Source organism: Astyanax mexicanus, chromosome 18 (genome assembly GCF_023375975.1).
Source record: "Astyanax mexicanus isolate ESR-SI-001 chromosome 18, AstMex3_surface, whole genome shotgun sequence".
Taxonomy (NCBI): Eukaryota; Metazoa; Chordata; class Actinopteri; order Characiformes; family Acestrorhamphidae; genus Astyanax; species Astyanax mexicanus.
The window spans coordinates 26,529,596-26,550,385 of record NC_064425.1 but is presented as its reverse complement, the minus strand read 5'-3'; the positions used below and the strand labels follow the sequence as shown (position 1 = coordinate 26,550,385).

At 39.0% G+C, this 20,790-nt stretch overlaps 1 protein-coding gene across 6 annotated transcripts in view; it reads right to left on the bottom strand.

The window, feature by feature from the left end:
• Nucleotides 1-2,433: 2,433 nt before the first annotated feature.
• The window catches only part of kmt2bb (lysine (K)-specific methyltransferase 2Bb), a 65,939-nt gene continuing 47,582 nt past the window's right edge, over nucleotides 2,434-20,790 (bottom strand). The window contains exons 29-39 of one of the 6 annotated variants that reach the window (XM_049466800.1): nucleotides 18,177-20,764; nucleotides 18,093-18,140; nucleotides 17,296-18,056; nucleotides 15,935-16,033; nucleotides 12,948-13,057; nucleotides 12,717-12,854; nucleotides 11,628-11,880; nucleotides 11,355-11,462; nucleotides 9,620-9,703; nucleotides 7,518-7,647; nucleotides 2,434-5,871 (exon numbers count right to left, since the gene is read on the bottom strand). In XM_049466800.1, coding sequence (XP_049322757.1) covers nucleotides 5,596-5,871; nucleotides 7,518-7,647; nucleotides 9,620-9,703; nucleotides 11,355-11,462; nucleotides 11,628-11,880; nucleotides 12,717-12,854; nucleotides 12,948-13,057; nucleotides 15,935-16,033; nucleotides 17,296-18,056; nucleotides 18,093-18,140; nucleotides 18,177-20,764 — 4,595 coding nt within the window. In that variant the 3' untranslated portion in view covers nucleotides 2,434-5,595. Of the gene's footprint in view, nucleotides 5,872-7,517; nucleotides 7,648-9,619; nucleotides 9,704-11,354; nucleotides 11,463-11,627; nucleotides 11,881-12,716; nucleotides 12,855-12,947; nucleotides 13,058-15,934; nucleotides 16,034-17,295; nucleotides 18,057-18,092; nucleotides 20,765-20,790 lie in introns of all 6 variants that reach the window. The other 5 variants (XM_049466802.1, XM_049466797.1, XM_049466798.1 and 2 more) reach the window with 5 other exon arrangements.

The following is a 20,790-nucleotide window of genomic DNA, read 5'->3' as shown; positions in this document are numbered from 1 at the left end:
GCTGTTTGAATGAGCGAAATATAATCAGAATTATGTAATTAACACTGTAACATAGAAGCATAGAACTATTATTTAATTAAAATGATTTTAAGAACAGCTAAACACAGTGCTGCAAGTCAAACGCGGAGGAGTTCACGTGCGAGAGAGAGAGAGAGATAGATATATATATAGAGAGAGATTTGCGTGTATAAGCTACTCACAGGTAAGGTTTCTCACATACTGTATTTCCTGTTTCTCTTTTATCTCCTCGTGCTCATATTCTAGTCCCATACATAATTCTGCAGCTCCCTCAGTGTTTTCTTTCGTATTTTGCGACTAGCGCGAGCGCTTACAACTAACACCGCGGACCGCGAGGTGCCGCCGTGCTGCCGCTGGTGTGCCGAATCCGACTCCCTGAATCCGACTCCCTTCGCGGACAGAATCGGCACAACGCCCCCCGCTGTAGAACTGCGGGAGTGAAAACACCGCTTATAAATAAATTAGTTTTTTCACTTTCAGTTTTAGTTATTTGGTTCGTTTTCGTTAACAATAATAATCGGTTACTTAGCAACATTGTGATTATTACACCAGAGCTTTATATAAAATAAAAATATAATTAAAAAACAGATGCCTACATCTCAGACTATTTTCTGGAGCCCGACCCGGCCCAAGGAATGTGGTGGGAAATTGCTATCAGGCTAACAGCTAGAATGCTAACAGCTAGTGTAACACCACAGTAGCACAGGCCCACATGTTCTCAGGAGTGTTTGAGGCTCGTCCTGCTTGTTCTTTTGTCCAGGTTTAGTGGCTCTACGTTGATTTAAACAGAGCTCATTGCTAAACTTTCAACTACATCCTAAATTTAAAGCGCTCCCCATCCTGTGTTTTGTTATACAGACACAGAGGCACAAATTTCGCACATCAGACACGTTGTCACATTATGACATTCATGAAAAACCTCCTAGTTGTTTGGACATACAATACAGCGATAACCATCAGTTATAATCCGTGATATCAGTGGAACAGATTAAATGGGCTTAGACTTTGCATAGTGTCTCGTACATTGACTTAATTGCAAAAGTAAGACGTAATTTAAAAAATGAATAAAAACTACTTCGAAAATACCATTTGTTATCCACTGTCCCACTCTCTAAATATAAACCATAATTAATACCATGAAATATTAAACTCTTTGAGATGTTTTTGTTTTGCATTGTTGTGTGACTCCAAATCCCATCTATGCTTCAAAAATATTTTCTCATAATAAATCCATACTATTTAAGTTAAAATACACATTTTAATTTAGTTTCACTCCAGTCCTGTTACAGTAACATATTACCCCATCTGAAACATTCTACAAGTCACATCTACAACAGGAAGTGACATCAGTTGGTTCTTCTGAAGATCATGGGAAGATCAAAATTAAGCTCCCTCATTAGTTTCTCTGTATATCTGATCTTATTGTAACTATAACTGAGGAGCGCAATCTCAACACTCACTCCTGTTACCTAAATTAATTCTTAGATTTTATTTGTTTATTTTCAAAATACTAACTTTGGGAAAATCACTAGAATGTGTTCAGTGTCCTCATGCTATTAGCATAGCTGTTATTTACCTATTTTTCATGTTTTTGCTAATTCTATGCTAAAACCTCATTCCTGTTACTAACAGATAGTAACAATAATAAGTGCCAGTAACAGGAGAGATTTTTTTTGTCATAAATATCAATTATATAAATAGGCAGTCCCACCATTTCTTTAACATACATTTTCTTTAGAAAAAAAAAATCTAAGGAATTAGTGGACTCGCTTTTTAAATAATTTTATTTCTAATTTTTCCCATTTTCTCCCCAATTTACACGGCCAATTACCCAACCAACCCACTCATTAGGACTCCCCCTATCACTAGTGATGCCCCAACACACCAGGAGGGTGAAGACTAACACATGCCTTCTCTGATACATGTGAAGCCAGCCACCGCTTCTTTTCGAGCTGCTGCTGATGCAGCATTGCCGAGCAGCCAGCGCGCTTGGAGGAAAGCACAGCGGCTCGGCTCCGGTACATCAGCTCACAGACGCCCTGTGCTGCAGACATCACCATAGGAGTGATGTGGGGAGAGAGCGCCATCTATCCACCCGGAGGGAGCAGGGCCAATTTTGCTCCCTCTGACGCCAGCAGCTTGATGGCAAAGCTGCATGAGCGGTTGACTCGCTTTTAAACACGCTTTTTTTAAATGTCACGAGTTTTGTAACCATCTTTGGCTTACAAACCTTGTAAAAAATTAAGATTCAATATGTTTTGCAATATATTGTGATACTGCAAGCAAACTGATATTTTGTTTTTTAAATTCTATATTGTGCTTCTGAAAAAAATAATCTATACAGTAATATGCACAAATATATAAAATGCACTAATAAGCAATTTTGAGAAATAAGAGTAAAAAAAAGGTTTTCAGTGTTGTTCAAACATCTTTACATCTTTATTAAGCAAATAACATTATAAATAAAAAAGTGCATAGAAAATTAAACAGGTTTAGAAATATGTATACAATTATTTACAAACTTAGGGTACTTTTGTACAAGGTAGTAAAGACACACTTTTTTTAAGTCTTTTTTTTCCCCAACACGATTTTTTTTGTTTGTTTTAAAATAACCCTACATAAGAACATACAGTTTTTCCACACAACTCTGGGAGACAGGTCATCATCACAGAAGGTCTTGACTAGTACTTTGCATTCTTCATTGCACACAGGCCAACTCTGCACATTTAAGACCAAGCTATATCGTATTCTCTTCTAGGTTTTGCATTAGTATTCTTTGAGAGTCTTTCTGAACAGCCTGAGGTAGAATCCTTGCTCAGTGGGGGGAGGAAACGAAACGCAAAAAAAAAACTTGTGCGGTAATGAAGAAAAACAGGAAGCCAGGCAGGAAAAGTAGAGGGGATTGTCCCCTTGGTTACCCCTTGAATTCCCTCTCCGGGGCACTGCTGGAAGCTGTTGCATCCTTGCAGATGCAGAGAAAAAAATCTCCCAAGCACGCAGAGTTTACCCAAAGCACGTGGCCACAGTTTATGAGTTAAAACGAGAATTAAAAGCATCCTATTCTATATGATAAAAGGAAGGACATCTGGCTCAAAACGCCACTTTTAAAAAAGGCTGCACTGCAAGAACTCATCCTCATAGAACGTCAAAAAGAGGACAGGAGAGGGAGGAACACATGTAAACATGAAAACAATAACCTGGCGAGATCTTGGCCACGCAGAAAGCACGCACACATGTGCACGCCCATGATCTGAACACGAACAGAATATTTTATATGACAATGTATGAACAGACACAGTGGCAGCCCATCTGTGTTCATGATTCATGATGGAGAGATTTGGAATTGTCCTAGAAGAAGTCCTAGAAGAACGGGACATCAAGGTGCTGAGTGCTAGGTGGCAGTTGACTTAAAATATTTAGATATTTAAAAACAAAAAAAGAAAAAGAAAGAAAAGAAAATCACACGTCAGAGTAATTTTGCAGATATACACATTTTTAAACAGAACAAGTTCTAGTAATAGCAATAAACATCGCCTCTGAAGATTTTTTTAAAGGATAAATGAGAAATGATTAGATCTCGAGGTGCGGAACACATGTATATACACTTGTGGCACAGAAACTGCAAAGAATTTAAGAAAAAAAAATAGATAAAAATAGATGTTCCACATTGTAGCAGATGCAAAGTGAATTATTTTGATTTCCCTGGTTAGCTCAAAAAAGTAGTGTCTGACGCTAAAGCAGATTTTTTTTCTTTCTTTGAACGTGATTTTGCTTCTTCAAAAACAACACCGTTTTCTCTGTTCTCAAACCGTCAAGTACTTACAGAAGTCTACAAGATAAGTGTCTACGTGTCTAACACAGCGAGGAATGAGGATGACTCATGAAATTAAAGTTCCCTCTTATTTTCAAGCTTCCTGATAAATCTAGCACCATAAAGAAGACACAGAACTAAAAAGTAGGAAATAGACAACAATTTTAGCTGACTAAACATAACAGCAGGACCCAGTAAAGGGAGACTGAACGTTCCGCAATATAAAAGGCGTGACTGTAGTCTTAAAACAGAGATCAAACAAAAAATCAAAATAATTTAAATACACAGGGAGTAGGCCTTTCCTATAAAGAAATTTATAAGCAGAAATTTTAATCAGTGGCATCTCAGGCTGAGCTTAAAGTCCTTAAAAGGATTTAATAAAATGACTTAAAGACACAACACTTTATGACTTCAGAAGTTGTATAGAGAAAGAGGGAGTAAAAAAATGCTTTATGAACGGAATGAATGAATCACTGTGACGATGTATTGCAGGGGGTTCACAGCTTCTTCCTGAGCGAAAATAAAGCCTCTTCTTCTAAACATCAGTTCTGACTAACTGACACGTACTAATCTAGATTCTATCTAGCGTGAGCATGACAGGTAAACATCTCAGTTAAGTTAGTATGTATATAGCATATATATATATATTTATATATATATAGATTTCTCTTCTCTCTTTACTTGATTGTTGATTAGTCATACATATACATATACATATACATATACATATATAGACACATACATATGTATAGCATATCCACACTACCACAAAACTCTTGTACGTCTGTTTCCGCTGCTATCTGCACTGCCATCTGAGTGGGAGTTTTAAAGTTTTAAGGGTTCAGAGACTAAGGGTCAGTTTCCCAGACATAGATTAAGCCTGGTCATAGACTATATTCTGCTTTAAATGCTGGACAGCATTCCGCACTAAATGAAGGTAAAATCCCTGAATCCCTGTCTGGAAAACTGTCCCTATTGGCTGCAGGAGGAGAGGACTGTCTGCTTTCTTGAATTTAAACTTGGGAAAGTATTTGAAAATGTTCTACTGTCCTAATATTGCTGTGACCTCAGTGTTTATAGAGAAATACAGAACAAAATTCTACATAAATCAACCAGAATGTTCCAGTTCTGGTACTAGACTTAGTTCTTTCTCTTGCACAACCCCAAAATTAGTAGTTTTTAACGTTAATGCAGAAATATCTGGACATAAATAAAAGTAGCATTTTTCCTCACTTGCTGCTAGTTTCGAAACGACCTGAAATGCATGGCTGAAATAAGGGCCCAAGAAACAGAAACCACCTGGGCAGAGCTTAGATAGGACTGGAACTCTCTCCTAGAAAAAGAGAGAAAAAATAATTCTCTAAGAAAAACCACAAAGGACATCCTGTTCTCTCAGTATCTGTGACCACATATGCTGCTTTCACACTCACACACACACACACACTGCCATCCTGAATACGTGCACCTGAATTTGATCCAACACACTGATAGTAAAGCAACGTTTTCTGAACATGTGTGTGTGTGTGTGTGTAACTGTGTAGCCTGAAACAGCAAGTAACTGCTGTAGGATGGACAGACCAACAGGTGGTTGCTAAGACTTTTCATCCTCTGTTGTAGAACCTACACTTCAGCCTCACTCCCCCCCACCCCCCACCCCCCCACAACCACCTCTTGTAACTCCTTGAGGGAACTTTAATTGGCTTTAGTTCAAGCAGCTCACTTAGCAAGACCCCAGCATCAGAGCCAGAACTCACAAACCCTTATGCTCAGTTTAGGAAGCGCCGGCAGCGTCTAGCTCCGCAGTTGCAGCCGAGCTTGTTGCTGGCGTCCTCGATGGGAAACTTGTAGTCGTAGGTGAGCTCTTCTCCACGGTAGATCTTCCTCAGAGCAAAAATGACGATGTGCTTCTGGCCCTCCACGTTGATGACCCGCGAGTAGCAGTTGGGCTCGCAGGAGTGGTTGATGAAGCGCGCAGCGTTGCCGTGCATGGTGGCGTCCACCACGTCAAAGTCATCAATGCGGAACATGTAGCACCCAATGCCCTGTCGAAAACGGAGGAAGATGAGGGTCAAGATAAGGCAATTATATTTAGAATATCGTGCCATATCGTAGTAGACAAAATAATATCATCATTATTTTAATTATATTAAAAAATCCATATTGTGATGATGGGGCCATTGTTCTGTCTTTTCAAAGTACTCTGAAATATTGTGAAACATTATTTTTCAGAGCTATACTGCAAGCCTCTAGTGTCCTCAAACTTTAACCCACCCATGCAGTAAACACACACACATAAAGCTCTAGGAAAAAAAGAGGCCACTTAAAATTACGAGTTGTTTTTATTTTACTAAATTGAAAACCTCTGGAATATAATCAAGAGGAAGATGGATGATCACAAACCATCCAACCAAGTTGAACTGCTTACATTTTTGCACCAGGAGTGACATAAAGTTATCCAAAAGCAGTGTGTAAGACTGGTGGAGGAGAACATGCCAAGATGCATGAAAACTGTTATTAAAAACCAGATTTATTCCACCAAATATTGATTTCTGAACTCTTAAAACTTTTTGAATATAAACTTGTTATATTTGCATTATTTAAGGTCTGAAAGTTTTGTGTATTTTTTGTTATTTCAGCCATTTCTTATTTTCTGTAAATAAATGCTCTAAATGACAATATTTTATTTTGAATTTTGGAATACATTTTGTCCATAGTTTATAAAATAAAACAACAATGTTCATTTTACTCAAACATATACCTATAAATAGCAAAATCTGGGAACTTGATTCAGAAACTGAAGTGGTCTCTTAAATTTTTCCAAAGCTGTACAGCCTAGTGTACAGACACTGACATTAGGGCTGGGAGGTTAATCAAATTAATTTAACTGAATTAATGTTTTAATGTGATGTTTAAAATGGGATCATTTAAGATTATTTGGAGATGTATTACTATATATATATATACACACACACACACACAATATTGTCCTGCATAATCTAGGGAGCAATAGGGGTGGGCGATAAAGTTATAATATCATAATATTTCAGCTTTTTTGTGATAATATTCTCGGTGATATGCTTATTGTTATATTTATATCACCAAGAATATGAATATTATATTACAATATATAAAGATAATCTTACTCTATCTTTAAATGTAACATAATATGAAAAAGAATATATTTAGAAAATATTTAGTTCATGCATACAAATATAAACTGCATATGTTAACACAACAAATACAAAACTTCAAACTTCAATTCAAACCAGTATTCAAACAGAATACTGCTACTATCACAGTATGGATCTTTGTTTATTATTGTTCTATACCAACGTATGCACAATGTACATTACAATATGACACATCAATAGTGAACACGTGTCAGGATTGGTGGACAGTTTAAGGGCCCAACACTGGCAGCTCGCCAAATCTAGCTATTAAACCCACAACCCTGTGATCAATTACACAGTGTTCTTACTGCTGAACCACCACTACCTTAATAACATTTGTGTAGACAGAGAATTAAAGAGTTAATTTTTTAAATAAGAAGCATGTGTATGTGTGTGCGCATAAGAAAGAGATAGAGATTAAATGATGAGACATTAGGCGTACCCTGGAAAATCCTGTTTGCATTTTGGTTTTCCTGTGTAAAATGACAACACTGAACATCCAAACGCTTTTCTCTCACCTTTCCATCGTAGTATTTCTCACGTTTATCAGTGAGAACAGAGCGAATGACGATGCCGGAATACTCGATGACCATTTCCCCTGCTTCAATGTTTCTCTTGCAGAACAGCCCTCGTCCATGAATGGCAGACCTGAGATTTTAATTAATTTTTTTTATTATTTACCAGATTCAGTACAACCATAAAAACTGCTGTTTAAATCACAATCTGAGGCTTAAGTAAACAGCCTTTTTCATATAAACGTAAATCAACATAAAATCAACCACTGTAGCTTTATGTTCGAGTGCTATGAATCATTTTGCAAGACAGCTATGACATTGTTCCTTTCAATACATCCGAATGACTATTTTTTTTAAACCAATGTAATAATCAATGTTACAATATTACATCATAGATATACACAGTAAATATGTATTTATTAATTAGAAATCTAATATTGGAATATATAAACAAAATAGAATTATATATTTTTAGCATCAAGTTTAGCATTCTTTCTCTACAAACTCGCTAAGCATAGTTACAACAGTAAACAGCATCTGCTACCAGCCTTAAATTTAAATATTTAATGTAAATGCATATAGAGTACATGGGATTTATTCATAGGATAGCAGTATGTAAATTGATTATGAGGTGTTACCACAGGGGACAGTCCAGGAATGCCCACATTAGGTTGTTATGGTACGATGACGTGAATGATTGAGTGATGCCTGACAGAGGGTTTCCGAATAAAAAAAAAAATTATCCCTAGTGTCACATGTGCCCCAGGAATGATCGAAATCATTACCACTCACAGTGGACAGCACAGTAAAGGCTGGTTTATAGTTCAGCACAGAGTTAACCCATTTCCTGCGACAGTATCCTACGCAGGAGAGCGCATTTATACTTCTGTCTGTGTGCATCCACGACACTGCATCACTCTGCAGTTTAAACAAGGCTCGACAGACCAATCACACCTGCTGCTGTCTGCATCACATAGTTACGTTTCTGGGGAGCATGAGTATGAGCAGGGTAAGAGTAGGCAAGAGCATAGGTTCAATGCATATATATATATATATATATATATATATATATATATATAATCTGGCCTTAAGTGCTAATGATCGTGACCAGCGTAATCTGGCTAGAACTGTCCGTGCTAACAGACAAGAAGTAATTTTTGCAGGTCAGTGCAGTATTTTTTTAACCTCCATGATACATGGCAATTGGTAATTCAAGCATTTGCTAGACTGGTTTTGACGAAATAACTACCATATTTTTGCACTATAAGGTCCCCATATATTCCTTTAATTTTCCAAAAAAACGAACAGTGCGCCTTATGTATGAATTCTACCAGTCAGGTTGTAAGGAGCAGTAAAGCCACTCCGCTGAAGTACAGCATTATACAGGAGTTTTAGTGCATTTTCTCCAGCACCAGCCTTTGAGCCACAGAGTGGGGTATATTTAACTGTAGTCTGTGTGTCTACGGTGTTAAAACAAGCTACATAGGATGAACCGCTAAATGATAGCAGCCTGAGTTACCGAAACACTCAGGGTTCCTCAGTCTACCACTATCGGGCTGCATTTACTAGCGCTAACCACAGCTGGCTAGTGCTGCTAACCAGGGCTGGCAAGAAGTTGCTAAAAGCAGCTGGCTAGGTACGTGTTAATTGCAGCTAGCGCTCATCCTTAGACAAAATACTGAAATTCTAAGCTTACTGTAAATAAACTAAAGCGCTTAACTAACCCCAAAAAACAGTTTCCATGAGAAATCTGTGTAGATTAACATCCAGCACTCGATTGACCAGACCAGAAAATAGAAGTTCATTGATAGTGCACCTTATAATCTGGTGCACCTTATACTCTGAAAAATAAATGCTCCAAAATGACTCAGAAATAAATATTTTACATAAAACATACTTTCTTCTGTCCCCTGTACAGTATATTTTCTTCAGTCTTTATTGTGCTTCTGTAAGGCCAGTGTGGTTCATGGTTTTATTATATCTATTTTAAAGCTTCTGAATATCAGTCAGTTTATTTAGTATTTCTTTTAAAATTGCTGTTAAAATAAAAACAGAAACCAACCAAGTTCCTTGTAAAAAAAATCCACTGGGTAAGTGTTACCCACCTGTAAACACCAACGGCTTCCTTAGATGTTCTTTCTAGATGACGGAAACGCATTGCCATGGGAAGTTCCAAACTTGTTGCACGTCTGTCGGGTAAAAGATCACAATGTCTTTGTTATTAATTTCTACATACTAAGTTATTGGTTCATAACAGAGTAGGCATGACACTTTGCTCTGCAAATGGAGAAAAAACCCACAACACTACGCCCCAGTGATCATTACACTAAAAGGCTGACGACAATAATGTCTTTACCACAAAAGGGAAGTAAGTATTTTCGTTTGAATAACCACCAATAGAGTCACAGATGTCTGGCCTCCGACCTCAGTCTAAGGATGTACTCGCACTCGGTTCGGTTCTGTTGAATTGACAATATTATGTAAAGGTGTGTCGACCAAGTTTAAGGTTTAGGGGAAAAGTACTTTTTCACACAAGTCCAGGTTGGTTTGGATAGATTTCTTCCCTTAATAAATGAAATCATCATTTAAAAACTGCTTTTTTATATTGTCTCAGGTTATCTTTTTCTCTTATTATAAAATCTGTTCGATAATCTAAAAAACAAACAAAAAAAGCAAAACCAAGTATTTATTCTAAAGCATTGTTAATTATACTAGAGTAGACAAAAGTAATTGTAAATTACGTTATTTTTCTTGGTCTATTTCGATTTATTAATTGTGCAGTGTGTAGTCTAATTGCTGTTTTTGTGTTTGTGTTTTGCACATAGGCTACATACTTAAAATAATGAAAATAATAATTTGTTTAGAAAGTGTTTAATAATCTTAAACACTGTTAATTATATTAGACAGGGAGATCGGTTCTTAATAAATATTTGTCTTAAATAATAGGTCTATGCTTCTTCAGTGTTGCAGTATTTATTAACATCATTTTATACAGATTTGGTTCATTTAAGCAGCCCAAAAATGATTTAAAAGCTTAGTTTTAAGATCTACTTACTAAAAAAAAATAAGTCAGGTTTAAATCGGGCTTGGGCTTACAGAGATGGCTCAGAGTAGACATTATAAAGTTATTGTAAATTATGATATTGTTATTGGTTTATCAGTTTCAAGTGTGCAGTGGGTAGCCTTGTTGTTTTTTTGTGTTTTGCACTGATGCTATTAGCTCTATCCTAGAGCTGGGGTTTATCGCTATTGCTGAATAAAAGTCCTGGAAGAAACACTATTTCTATTAAACATATGGATTCTTAAAATTTTGAAATTTACATTATAAATGGTGACAACATTTTCATTGTAATCCTTCTTTACCACATTCAGACATGAAGGCCTAATCTCATTTCACCCCTTGGCCCTACCACTTACCCCTACCCCTTCTTTTCCAGAGTAACCCTTTCGCCTTAAATTATGCAGCTTCTGCCGTCTGTTGCACCATTTAAGGTGGAACGGGAAAGTTAGCTAGCTAGCTAGGTAGCTAACTACTAGTGAATTTTTTTATGCTTGTTATGAAGAATTAAAAAAATAAAACATTAAAACTACACATTAAACTCTAGTAAAATAGTGCTAATTGTCACTTTGTTCCACCATTATACCCTTTCGTTTGAAGTGTGCCTCTGAAATCTTCGTATGAAGGTCTAACAAGTCCTATCCTTTCTTCCTACCCCTCCAGCCTAACAAGAATCGATACACCCGTACCCCTAACAACAGAGGGCTAGGGGTAAGGGGTAGGGCCAAGGGGTGAAATGGGATTGGGACATGGATAAAGAAGGCTCATTATTTCAGCCTAACCTGCTAGATTTGAGAAGAACGTCATCTTCCTCCTCATCATACAGATCAGTATCAGGAAGCTGCCGGTGCTGCGAAGCCAAGAAGTTGAACATGTCGAAGGTAGACTTCCTGTGGTGTCAGACAGAGACAGAGTCAATAAAAGGTCATGAGAATTGACGAGAAATTGTGCTCAGTGACGAAGAGCTAAATTTAAACTGGTGGGTAGAACTTGGTCATTTGCCTAAAAATATATCTTAAAAAAATAATAATTCTTGATCCATTGCATGCACGTACCTTAGGTAGACCTCAGAGCGTGCACAACCGCTGGGGTTGATGGGCAGGTCCTCCTCCTGGCTGGCCTGTTTATGGAAGCGGAACGGGTGGCGATGGCAGCTACTGGCCCCCTGGAGCTGTTCCACCAGGTACACCACGGCGTCATGCAGCAAGCCCATCATACGAGCACCATTCATCCCAGTGAAGGACAGCTGTCTCAGCTTGGCAGCAGCACGAGCCTCCTGCACCCCATCCAGAACGGCCCTCCACGCCACTGTGTGCGTTTCAGAGATGGTGAAGGACGAGGGAAAAAGCCAGACATATTAATTTCAGTTAATGTGAAACCTCAAAGCTGGGGTGTGAAAAGGGGATTTCTGACGGAGTCTGAGTCTGACTGAACATCAACACACGGAAACAATTCCACATAAATAAAGAAGGAAAAAGAAAGTCATCTGAAATGAGTCAAATTATTATTATTAGCAGCAGCAACTGGATTATGAACATACAGCTCTGGAAAAAATTAAGAGACCACTTCAGTTTCTGAATGAGTTTTTCTGATTTTGCTATTTATAGGTTTATGTTTGAGTAAAATGAACATTGTTTTATTCTATAACCTACGGACAACATTTCTCCCAAATTCCAAATAAAAATATTGTAATTTAGAGAGAAATGAGAAATGGCTGAAATAAAAAAATGCAGAGCTTTCAGACCTCAAATAATGCAGAGAAAACAAATTTATAATAATAAAGTTTTAAGAGTTCAGAAATCAATATTTGGAATAACCCTGGTTTTTAATCACAGTTTTTATTCATCTTGCCATGTTCTCCTCCACCAGTCTTACACACTGCTTTTGGATAACTTAATGCCACTCCTGGTGCAGGAATTTAAGCAGTTCAGTTTGGTTTGATGGCTTGTGATCATCCATCTTCCTCTTGATTTTATTCCAGAGGTTTTCAATTTGGTAAAATGAAAGAAACTCATATTTTTAAGTGGCCTCTTATTTTTTATTTATTAATTTGAATTTCCCTATGAAGAAAATGAAAGATATGCAAGCCAACTATGTTCCAAAGAAAAAACAAACAAAAAACTAAATAATCCAGAACAGATTACCTTCAATGCTGTCTGCCTCCACACTAAAGCCATCATCACTGGTGATCTTAAAGCGTAAATGGGGCTGGTCTCCTCTGGGAAGGAAATGATCTTCATTATCTGATGGAGGCGTCTCGTCATCTGAGCAGGACATCATCCCTAATATGAATGAAATATGGTCAATGATTCACAAAAAAAAAATATGATAATATATTAAAAAGACACATGCAAGTTATAAAACAAGATAAAAACCTGAGTATTTGTTCCAGTCAGACAGTGAACTTCGTCCTGTGGTGTCCCAGGCCTGCGGTTTACTACTGTCACCAATTCGGGGCAATGACAAACGATCCCAAATTCCTGGCCTTCAGTAAACAAAGAAAGAAAATTTGAATGTTAAGAAGTGAATACTACTCATAAATACGACCATGAATCATGTACAATTTTAGTTATAAGTAGGATATGTACACCTTTACAATCGCATTAATGCAATTATCGAATCAGAGCAATGTATAAAATAATACATATATATATAGACCAGAAATAATTTCACATTAACCATTAAAATTAAGGAAAAATGAGATCAATTTTTTTAACATGGCATGATTGCTGGTGTCAGAAGGTCACATGTCAAAGAAAAGGGGTGTAACGATTCACTTAAATTTACGATTCACACATTTAGATTTTTTTTCAGATATTTGTAACATTTTGAATTAAAAATATATATATATTTTTATATTATAATGCCAAATGCACCTTACATAAATGCTAAATGAAGTACTATTTATTATTAAGTATTATAAATACTGTTTGAAGTTTAAAATATATATATAGATATCTAGATTTAAATATACTACCTAAACAGGTTTTTTGTGCATCTTAATTGAAGTATTTCCATTTTTGGTGATTTTAATTTATTTTGATTAATCTGCAATTTAAATTAAAATATCTTATTTTTCACTCCAGTGAATTCTCCAAAATCTATTGCTCCTTTTCGCTTGTGAAAGCTCAGTGGCTCACATCTTGTAACAATCCATAACAAACCCTTGTGGTTGCAACAAAAAATGCTGGACAGCTAACTCTGGCTGTTGACTGGCTTTTAAAAAAGTGACTGACATTTAAAAACGGTTGTGTGATTGGCTTTAGTCTAAAATGATTGACATGTCCTTCACCCTTTGCTTACGCCCACTGGTTCTCTGGCCTGCACTAGTGGAATTCTGACCTCCGGTGTTCAAATAATGCAACTCTGTTCCTGCAACGCAGATTTTAATTTTTTTCCATTTGTCATTTACTTCCCTATCAAAGTAACAAGATGCAAAAATGGCCGCATTCACGGTTACCAGGAAATAAATTAATGGATAAAAGATTAGGCTGATATGAGCAACCCTTGGCCATATTTACTAAGCCACACATATAGCTAGAGAAGTAGTGTGTAACCTATGTGAAATGCATTTGAAAAACAGCATGCCACATGTTTCTGCATAGAGTTAATAATGGTGTCCTGCAACAATACTCTCACACTGTTCCTGCAGATTTTGCAGTGTGGGTGGAGGGTGGTTAACGTGTCTCCTGAGATTTTTTTGTTGAACAAAATGCAATAAATAGTACGTAATGAACATAAAACACCCAGTTAACGTCATCTCTGCAGACATAAATGCCTTGTTGATGAGAGAGGTCAACTGGAGCTGACAGTCTGGGTCTGGAATTTATCCAGAGCTGCTCTTTCGCACATAAAGCATGCAGCTGGAGATTTTGGTGCCAACCACATGATCCAGTTGTTGTCTGTGACCAGCTCAGGGCCCTAAGCTAGAGCTGGGGGCGATATGGTCCCCCAAAAAATCTTCGATTTAACAAAAAAAAAAAAAAAAAAAAAAAAAGAAAAAAGAAAAAATCCGATTTTCGATTTAAATCTCTATTAAAATGTCCTAAAAGTCGCCAGAAGTCGCCAAATGACGTCATCACCTAATTTGTTTTTGAAGCTGTAAAGGATTAACATTGTCAGAGATAAAGAGTGAGTAAAAAGCACTCTAAATATGTTAGAAATGATACAAATGAACGTCTCAAAATAACTTTTATTTTTACGTAAATTACATAGATCAGTTTTTTGCCGTGTTGTTAAATGGCAGACACTGTGGAGGAGGCGAGTGACAGGCTATGTGGTGAATGAGGTGAGTGACTGACGGAGACTGTGTGAGTTAAATTCAGTGGGGGTTTTTTTCATGTCACACTGAAGACACTTTTCAGCTCAGGGGAGGAAAATGGATTTTCATAAAAACACATCGTCCTTAACTGTAAATTTGAAATTACGATAAAATCGATTAATCGCACAGCTCTACCCTAGGCAATTGATTGGTTTGCTTGCCTTGCTGCAGGAGCCCTGGTTATTCTTTGAAGGGGCTCAATTAATGTTATCACCTTCTTTTGGCTGTTTCCAGCAAGTCACAAAGCACCAAAACTGGTCTCAAACTGATTTTGTGAACATGACGATGAAGAACTCAGGGTTCTATAGTCATATTTACCCTGAATCCAACATCTATGAGATGTGGTAGAAAGTCAGATCTGCAGCATAACAGCACTTCAGAAAGTTCCACAGGAACATTAAAAGTAAAATATCCAGTACCTTGTTGAATCCCTTCCAGGAAGAACTGAGATTGTTTTCAGAACAAAAGAATGCTCTACCCAGTAGGAGTGTTCCATATCATATTGTACGCAATAATATCGCCAACAATTTTTAATAACACCACCATATTGTAATATATCAATATTTTTTAAATCAATCTATTTCTATTTGTCATTTACTTTTAATTGTATGTTTGCAGTTTATATGCATGTGAAAAATAGGTTCACTTTATTTTGACGGTAGATTATTGTTATATTATTGTTGTATTAATATATTATACAAAATCAGGGTGAGTTACTGGTTAGGAAAACCTTTATAAATGTTTGTTTTGTTTGTTTCTACTGATTATATGAATCTCATATCTCATTCTACTAAATAAAATTTTAATATTTACTTTTGTTAGCCTTACATATTTTTTTATTTTATTTTAGGGTCATTTCACTCACCCCTACTATCCATTATTAAATTATTCTTCATTGTTCACTAACAAATTGTGCAGTGAGTGCATTCTCATGCGGTATTATCCAGTATATGATCAAAGACTAACTATACACAGACTTACTGGGTGCAGGATATAAAGAAACTAATTAAAAACAATTAAACAGAAAAAATGATGACTCACTTCGCACTATCAGAATCACTACTGAGGTCCTCGCTGATCTTGTCCAGGTCAAGGATTCCCTTTACAGTTGGTGCTTTGATGCGAACTCCCCCACATCTGCTACGGAAGGGATAAAAAAATGAACAAAAACACTCCACTAGACACGTAACACTTATGTAAACCACGTCATTACCTTATGTAACAACAGTTAACAGATGTGTGAGCCTACAATTAAACAGAAGTCATATGCGGCAGTGATTAATGTGTTTTAATGTGATTTTCAACATTGGGTAATTGAGATTGTACATCTTATCTACATATAACAGCTGCCAGAAAGAATCTCAGTACCATATTTCTTGCACTATAAGGCGCACCGTATTACAAGGTGCACTGTCAATGAGCGTCTATTTTCTGGTCTATTTTCATACATAAGGCACACTGGATTATAAGGCGCATTTTAAGAGACACTATAAGGAACTTCTAATTCAGCAGGTCTCGTCACTGGGTGGTGGTGGTAGAGGGTAGCCAGTCAAACGAGTGCGGGATGTTAATCTACACAGATTTCTCTCCTGAAAACTGTATATTTGGTTGAGTAAAGTGTTTCATTTTATTTACAGTAAGCATAGATGCCTGAATTTCTCCAGCACTAAGGCTGGAGCATTAGCATTAGCAGCTAACCCCGTAAACCAGTGATATATTAGCTAGCGGTTCGTCCCGCGTAGCTTGTTTTAACACGGTAAACGCACAGACTCCAGTCCGATACATTCCCCTCGAAATGACAAAAGAGCTAGCTCGGCTAATGCTAATGCCACTCCAGCAGTGCTAGCTGGGGTTAACAGCAAGCTACAGGCCAATAATACTCACCTCAGAACCAGAAAAACAGAGATTAGCGGCTAATAATAATGCTACTACATGTAGCTGGAGAACTAAAATGAAACTCCTGCATAACGCTGGATTTGGATTTCCAGTATTTGCTTCCGTCAGACACTTCTAGGTTGAAGGGGGCTGCTTACTATAAATAAATAAAACTAATAAAAAAATAAATAAATGAAATGTAAAGGAAATAGTAGCTTGCGCATCACTTTAAATTGTGCTGTTTGTTTACTAAAAAACTGAAGATGATACATAAGAACAAAAAAAAATCTAAAGCGTAGTCAAGAATTTACTCATATATTTAAAAAATAACTAAATTTCCCTTATACCCCTACTTTTAACCCTCACTCTAATATAACTACAGAACCTAAAGATAAACCTCACTCTGGATGTAAGCCCTGATTCTAATCCTAATCTAAAAGGCTGATATATACAATCCAAAACACGTAAAACAACAATGCCAATGTGTTTTCCTTCATACTCTCCAAATTTATTTTCCTTGCTCTTACCTCTCAGCGGGTGAACTGAGTTTGCGCTGCTCTTCTGGGACACTGGACAGTTCAGGCTCTACAAAGTCGGACTTGGATTTCTTGGTGGCGATGCGGTCGGAGAGTGAGGACACTCTCTTCATTCGAACTTGCTTTGGCCGGGAAGATGGTGAAAGTGGGGTAGCTGGTGGTGTGGGTGTGGGCTCAGATTTAACGAGAAGACCTGGGGGCAGGACTACAGAACTCGCTGAGGGGGCCTTGCCTCCAGCACTGGAACTGCGGGGAGTGGATGGGCTAAGGATTCTGGCACCACTTCGGTTGGGGTCATAATAGCTGGCCATAGCTTGGTTGAGAATGGCTTGAGCACTTTCTGAATGATTGTCTGATGTCTTGCAAGATGAAGTAGGTAATGGAGTGGTCTTGGGTTTGCGAAGGGTTTGGGTTTCCTTCTTTTTCTGTGGCTTCTTCTTTTCTGGGACATTGCCACTGGCAGGCGTGGTTGGCTGTGACATCTTTACTTCCTGTGGTGCTGCTGTTCCGTTAGTAGTAGTTGTAGTAGTAGTAGAAGAGAGAAGCTGGGTTATGGTGTCAGACTTTTGAGTCACAGGTGTCACCATTCTTGGGACCTGGGACAAAATTTGGGTTGGGACTTGGGTTTGAATTTGGACTGGGACTTGGGCGGAGACTTGGGCAGGAACCTGAGTTGAGACTTGGGCAGGAACCTGAGTTGAGACTTTTGCAGGAACCTGGGCCAGGGCTTGGGCTGGGACCTGGGCTGGGACCTGGGCTGGGACCTGGGCTGGGACCTGGGCTGGGACCTGGGCTGGAATCTGGGCTGGAATCTGGGCTGGAACCTGGGCTGGAACCTGGGCTGGAATCTGGGCTGGAACCTGGGCTGGAACCTGGGCTGGAACTGCTGCTCCAGCAACTGCAGAAAGGTTGCCTGCTGCTGCCAGGGTAGCAGAGAGAGCATTGCTTTGCAGAAGGCTGGCAATCTGTGTGACGCAGTTAAATGAGGGAGAGTTGGGACTTGGCAACTGGAAGGTGTTGCTTTCAGGGTTCTTGACAAAAATTTGGCCAAGGCGATTTACGAGTAAAACGTGAGGGGTAGGATCCACGTTTGGTCCACCGACCTCCTTCACAGTGAGAATTGCATGACCTGGAAATGCTTGGGTAACCTGTTGTTGAGGCTCCAGTGTTTGTCTTGGAGTTGAAAAGTTTATGGAAATTGTACGTCCTGAGGCAGCATCCCTTTGCATAGGCATGGGGCTATAGCCATTAACAACAACAGGTGCAGAGGCTGGTTGTATAATGGAGGGCAAATGCTGGCACTGAGCAGCTGGCTGCTGGGAGATAGCAGTGGGGACTATGCTGACTGTTGCTGAGCCCACAGGTTGAGTGAAAGTGGAGTACACAGGTGTGGAAACTGCCCCTAAAACCGGCCCAAGAGTTACAAGAGGCACGCTAGTGCCTGATGGAGCAGCAAGCATTTTTTCTGGCTGAGGAGGCAAATCTGCAGACATGTAACGCATTGCTCCACTAGGTACTGAAGGAGCTTGGCGATTTGTATTTGAAGGTGATGATAGCTTGGTTCTGAAACTTTCCACTGGTGGAAGCACTGTCTTTCCCTCGGGAGTCTGGACGGGGTAAAGAGTAATATTTGAAGAAGGTGCAGAATTTGCAAACGACACAAAGGAAGGCTGGACAGAGGAACTTGGTTGCAAACACTGAACTGAGGGTGCCGAACTGGCGCTTTCTGTACCTATTGGAGTTGGCTGCACTTTCTTCACAACTTGATTTTTACTTCCATTGATGTGCTCTGCAGTAGAGGGTTTGGGTGTGCTCTCCGGCAAACTATCCGAATAAATTGTGGAGCCATCTGTGGCAGAAACAAAATGCCCACTGTTATGATCCAAGTAGATTTCCTTTGACTCAGTTGACACACACTTCTGTGCATCAACTGGAGGGTCGTCTTGAACTGAGACCAAATCAGTAAAGCTGGCATTAGGTGAGGGAGGGTCGCAATTTTCCAGAGCTACTGAGTTTGTAACTAAATTAGGCGCTGGGAAGCAATCAGTGAAAGCCGAACACAAAGTATCCGTCTCATTTGGCACAACAAAACTAGACAAAGTGTCTTGAGGAGGCGACTGAAATGTCTGACCACTAACAACGCCAGTTTTCTGGCATGTGTCTTCGAAACCTTGTAAGTTTGTAAGACTTGGGGAAAATTTGGATAGATTAACTTCAGCAGCAGCAGCACCCTTATTTTCATGTCGTATGTCATTTGAAGAATGAGACTGACTGGAGGAGTGTTGATGAGGGTTGGTGCAAACTGAAGACAACGACCCAAGAGGCTTGGCTGGTGGTTGTAGCTGACAGCTAATGGATGACGATTCAAAGATAGGACTTGGCAAATTCACACATAACCCATTACTGGTCCACTGTTTATGGTGCTGAACATCAAGAGATGGTTGGGGTGGTTTCTGGATGTGACTCGGGTTCTTCAGATCCTGTGTATTGCTGCTGGTGATGCTTGCATCGCTCTCTGTCCCATCATCCACACCATCTAGCTGTGAAATCGACCTTAAAGAGGAAGATGTAGGAGCCTTTGAAGTATCTTTTGGGGCCTTGCGGGTAACTGTAGTACGGGAAAATTTGAAATAGTTTCCCATGTCCTCATCAGAGGAACTATTCTCCCAGTCTTCTGTATGGGTGTCCGCAGCAAGAGGTAATCTTCGAGAAGACACTTTTGCCGTGATGTCATCTGCTTCTCTATCCCAAAACTCGTCTTGGTTCTCTTCACCTTCAACCACAATATGCCCACTACAGTTCATGGCCACACCCTCATTTACTAAGGTTTCTTCAATTTCAAGCTCATTTTTAAGGTCTGACATGACAGTCAAGTCTGAGTCCAAGTGGAAAGTGTTAAATGGGAACCCCTTATCAGCGTCTAGGTGTCCAGCTCTCTGCGGATCTGAGGTGTCCCCCAATGGTGATGTTCCATTCTCTGCAGGCAACTCCTGCGGCGACGCCATGAAATTATGTGGTAGCTCTGCAGACTGATTCAGCTCAAAAGGCAGCCGTGGTCTTGTAGAAACTTGGGTGGGGGAAGAGAGAGATCGGTTTGAAGAAGGGTTGCTGCCAATGCCACCTTGCCAAGCGGGCTGCGAGAACAGTCCTGAGGTAGAATGGGGTGCGGATATACCCCTGGCAGAGGAAGCACTTCGGCCCACAGGGCGGGCTGATGACGAGGTCAACAGGTTTTCAGTAGCACCAAGAGGGAAAATAGGGGAGGTAGGCTGGGTGGATTTAGAGAGGTGGGAACCCCCAGCTCGAAGGCTAACTGAGCCAGTGGGAGATCCCAAGGGAGAGCAGGTTGCGTGTCCACGGATCCCAGTGTTTTGTGGGTGTGAACTGTGCCGCCGTGGTCTGCAAGTATCATCTAAATCACTAATAGTCAAAATATGATGGGATTTGGAAGGGGCTGCTCCTAAAATAACAAAAACAAAACCAAAA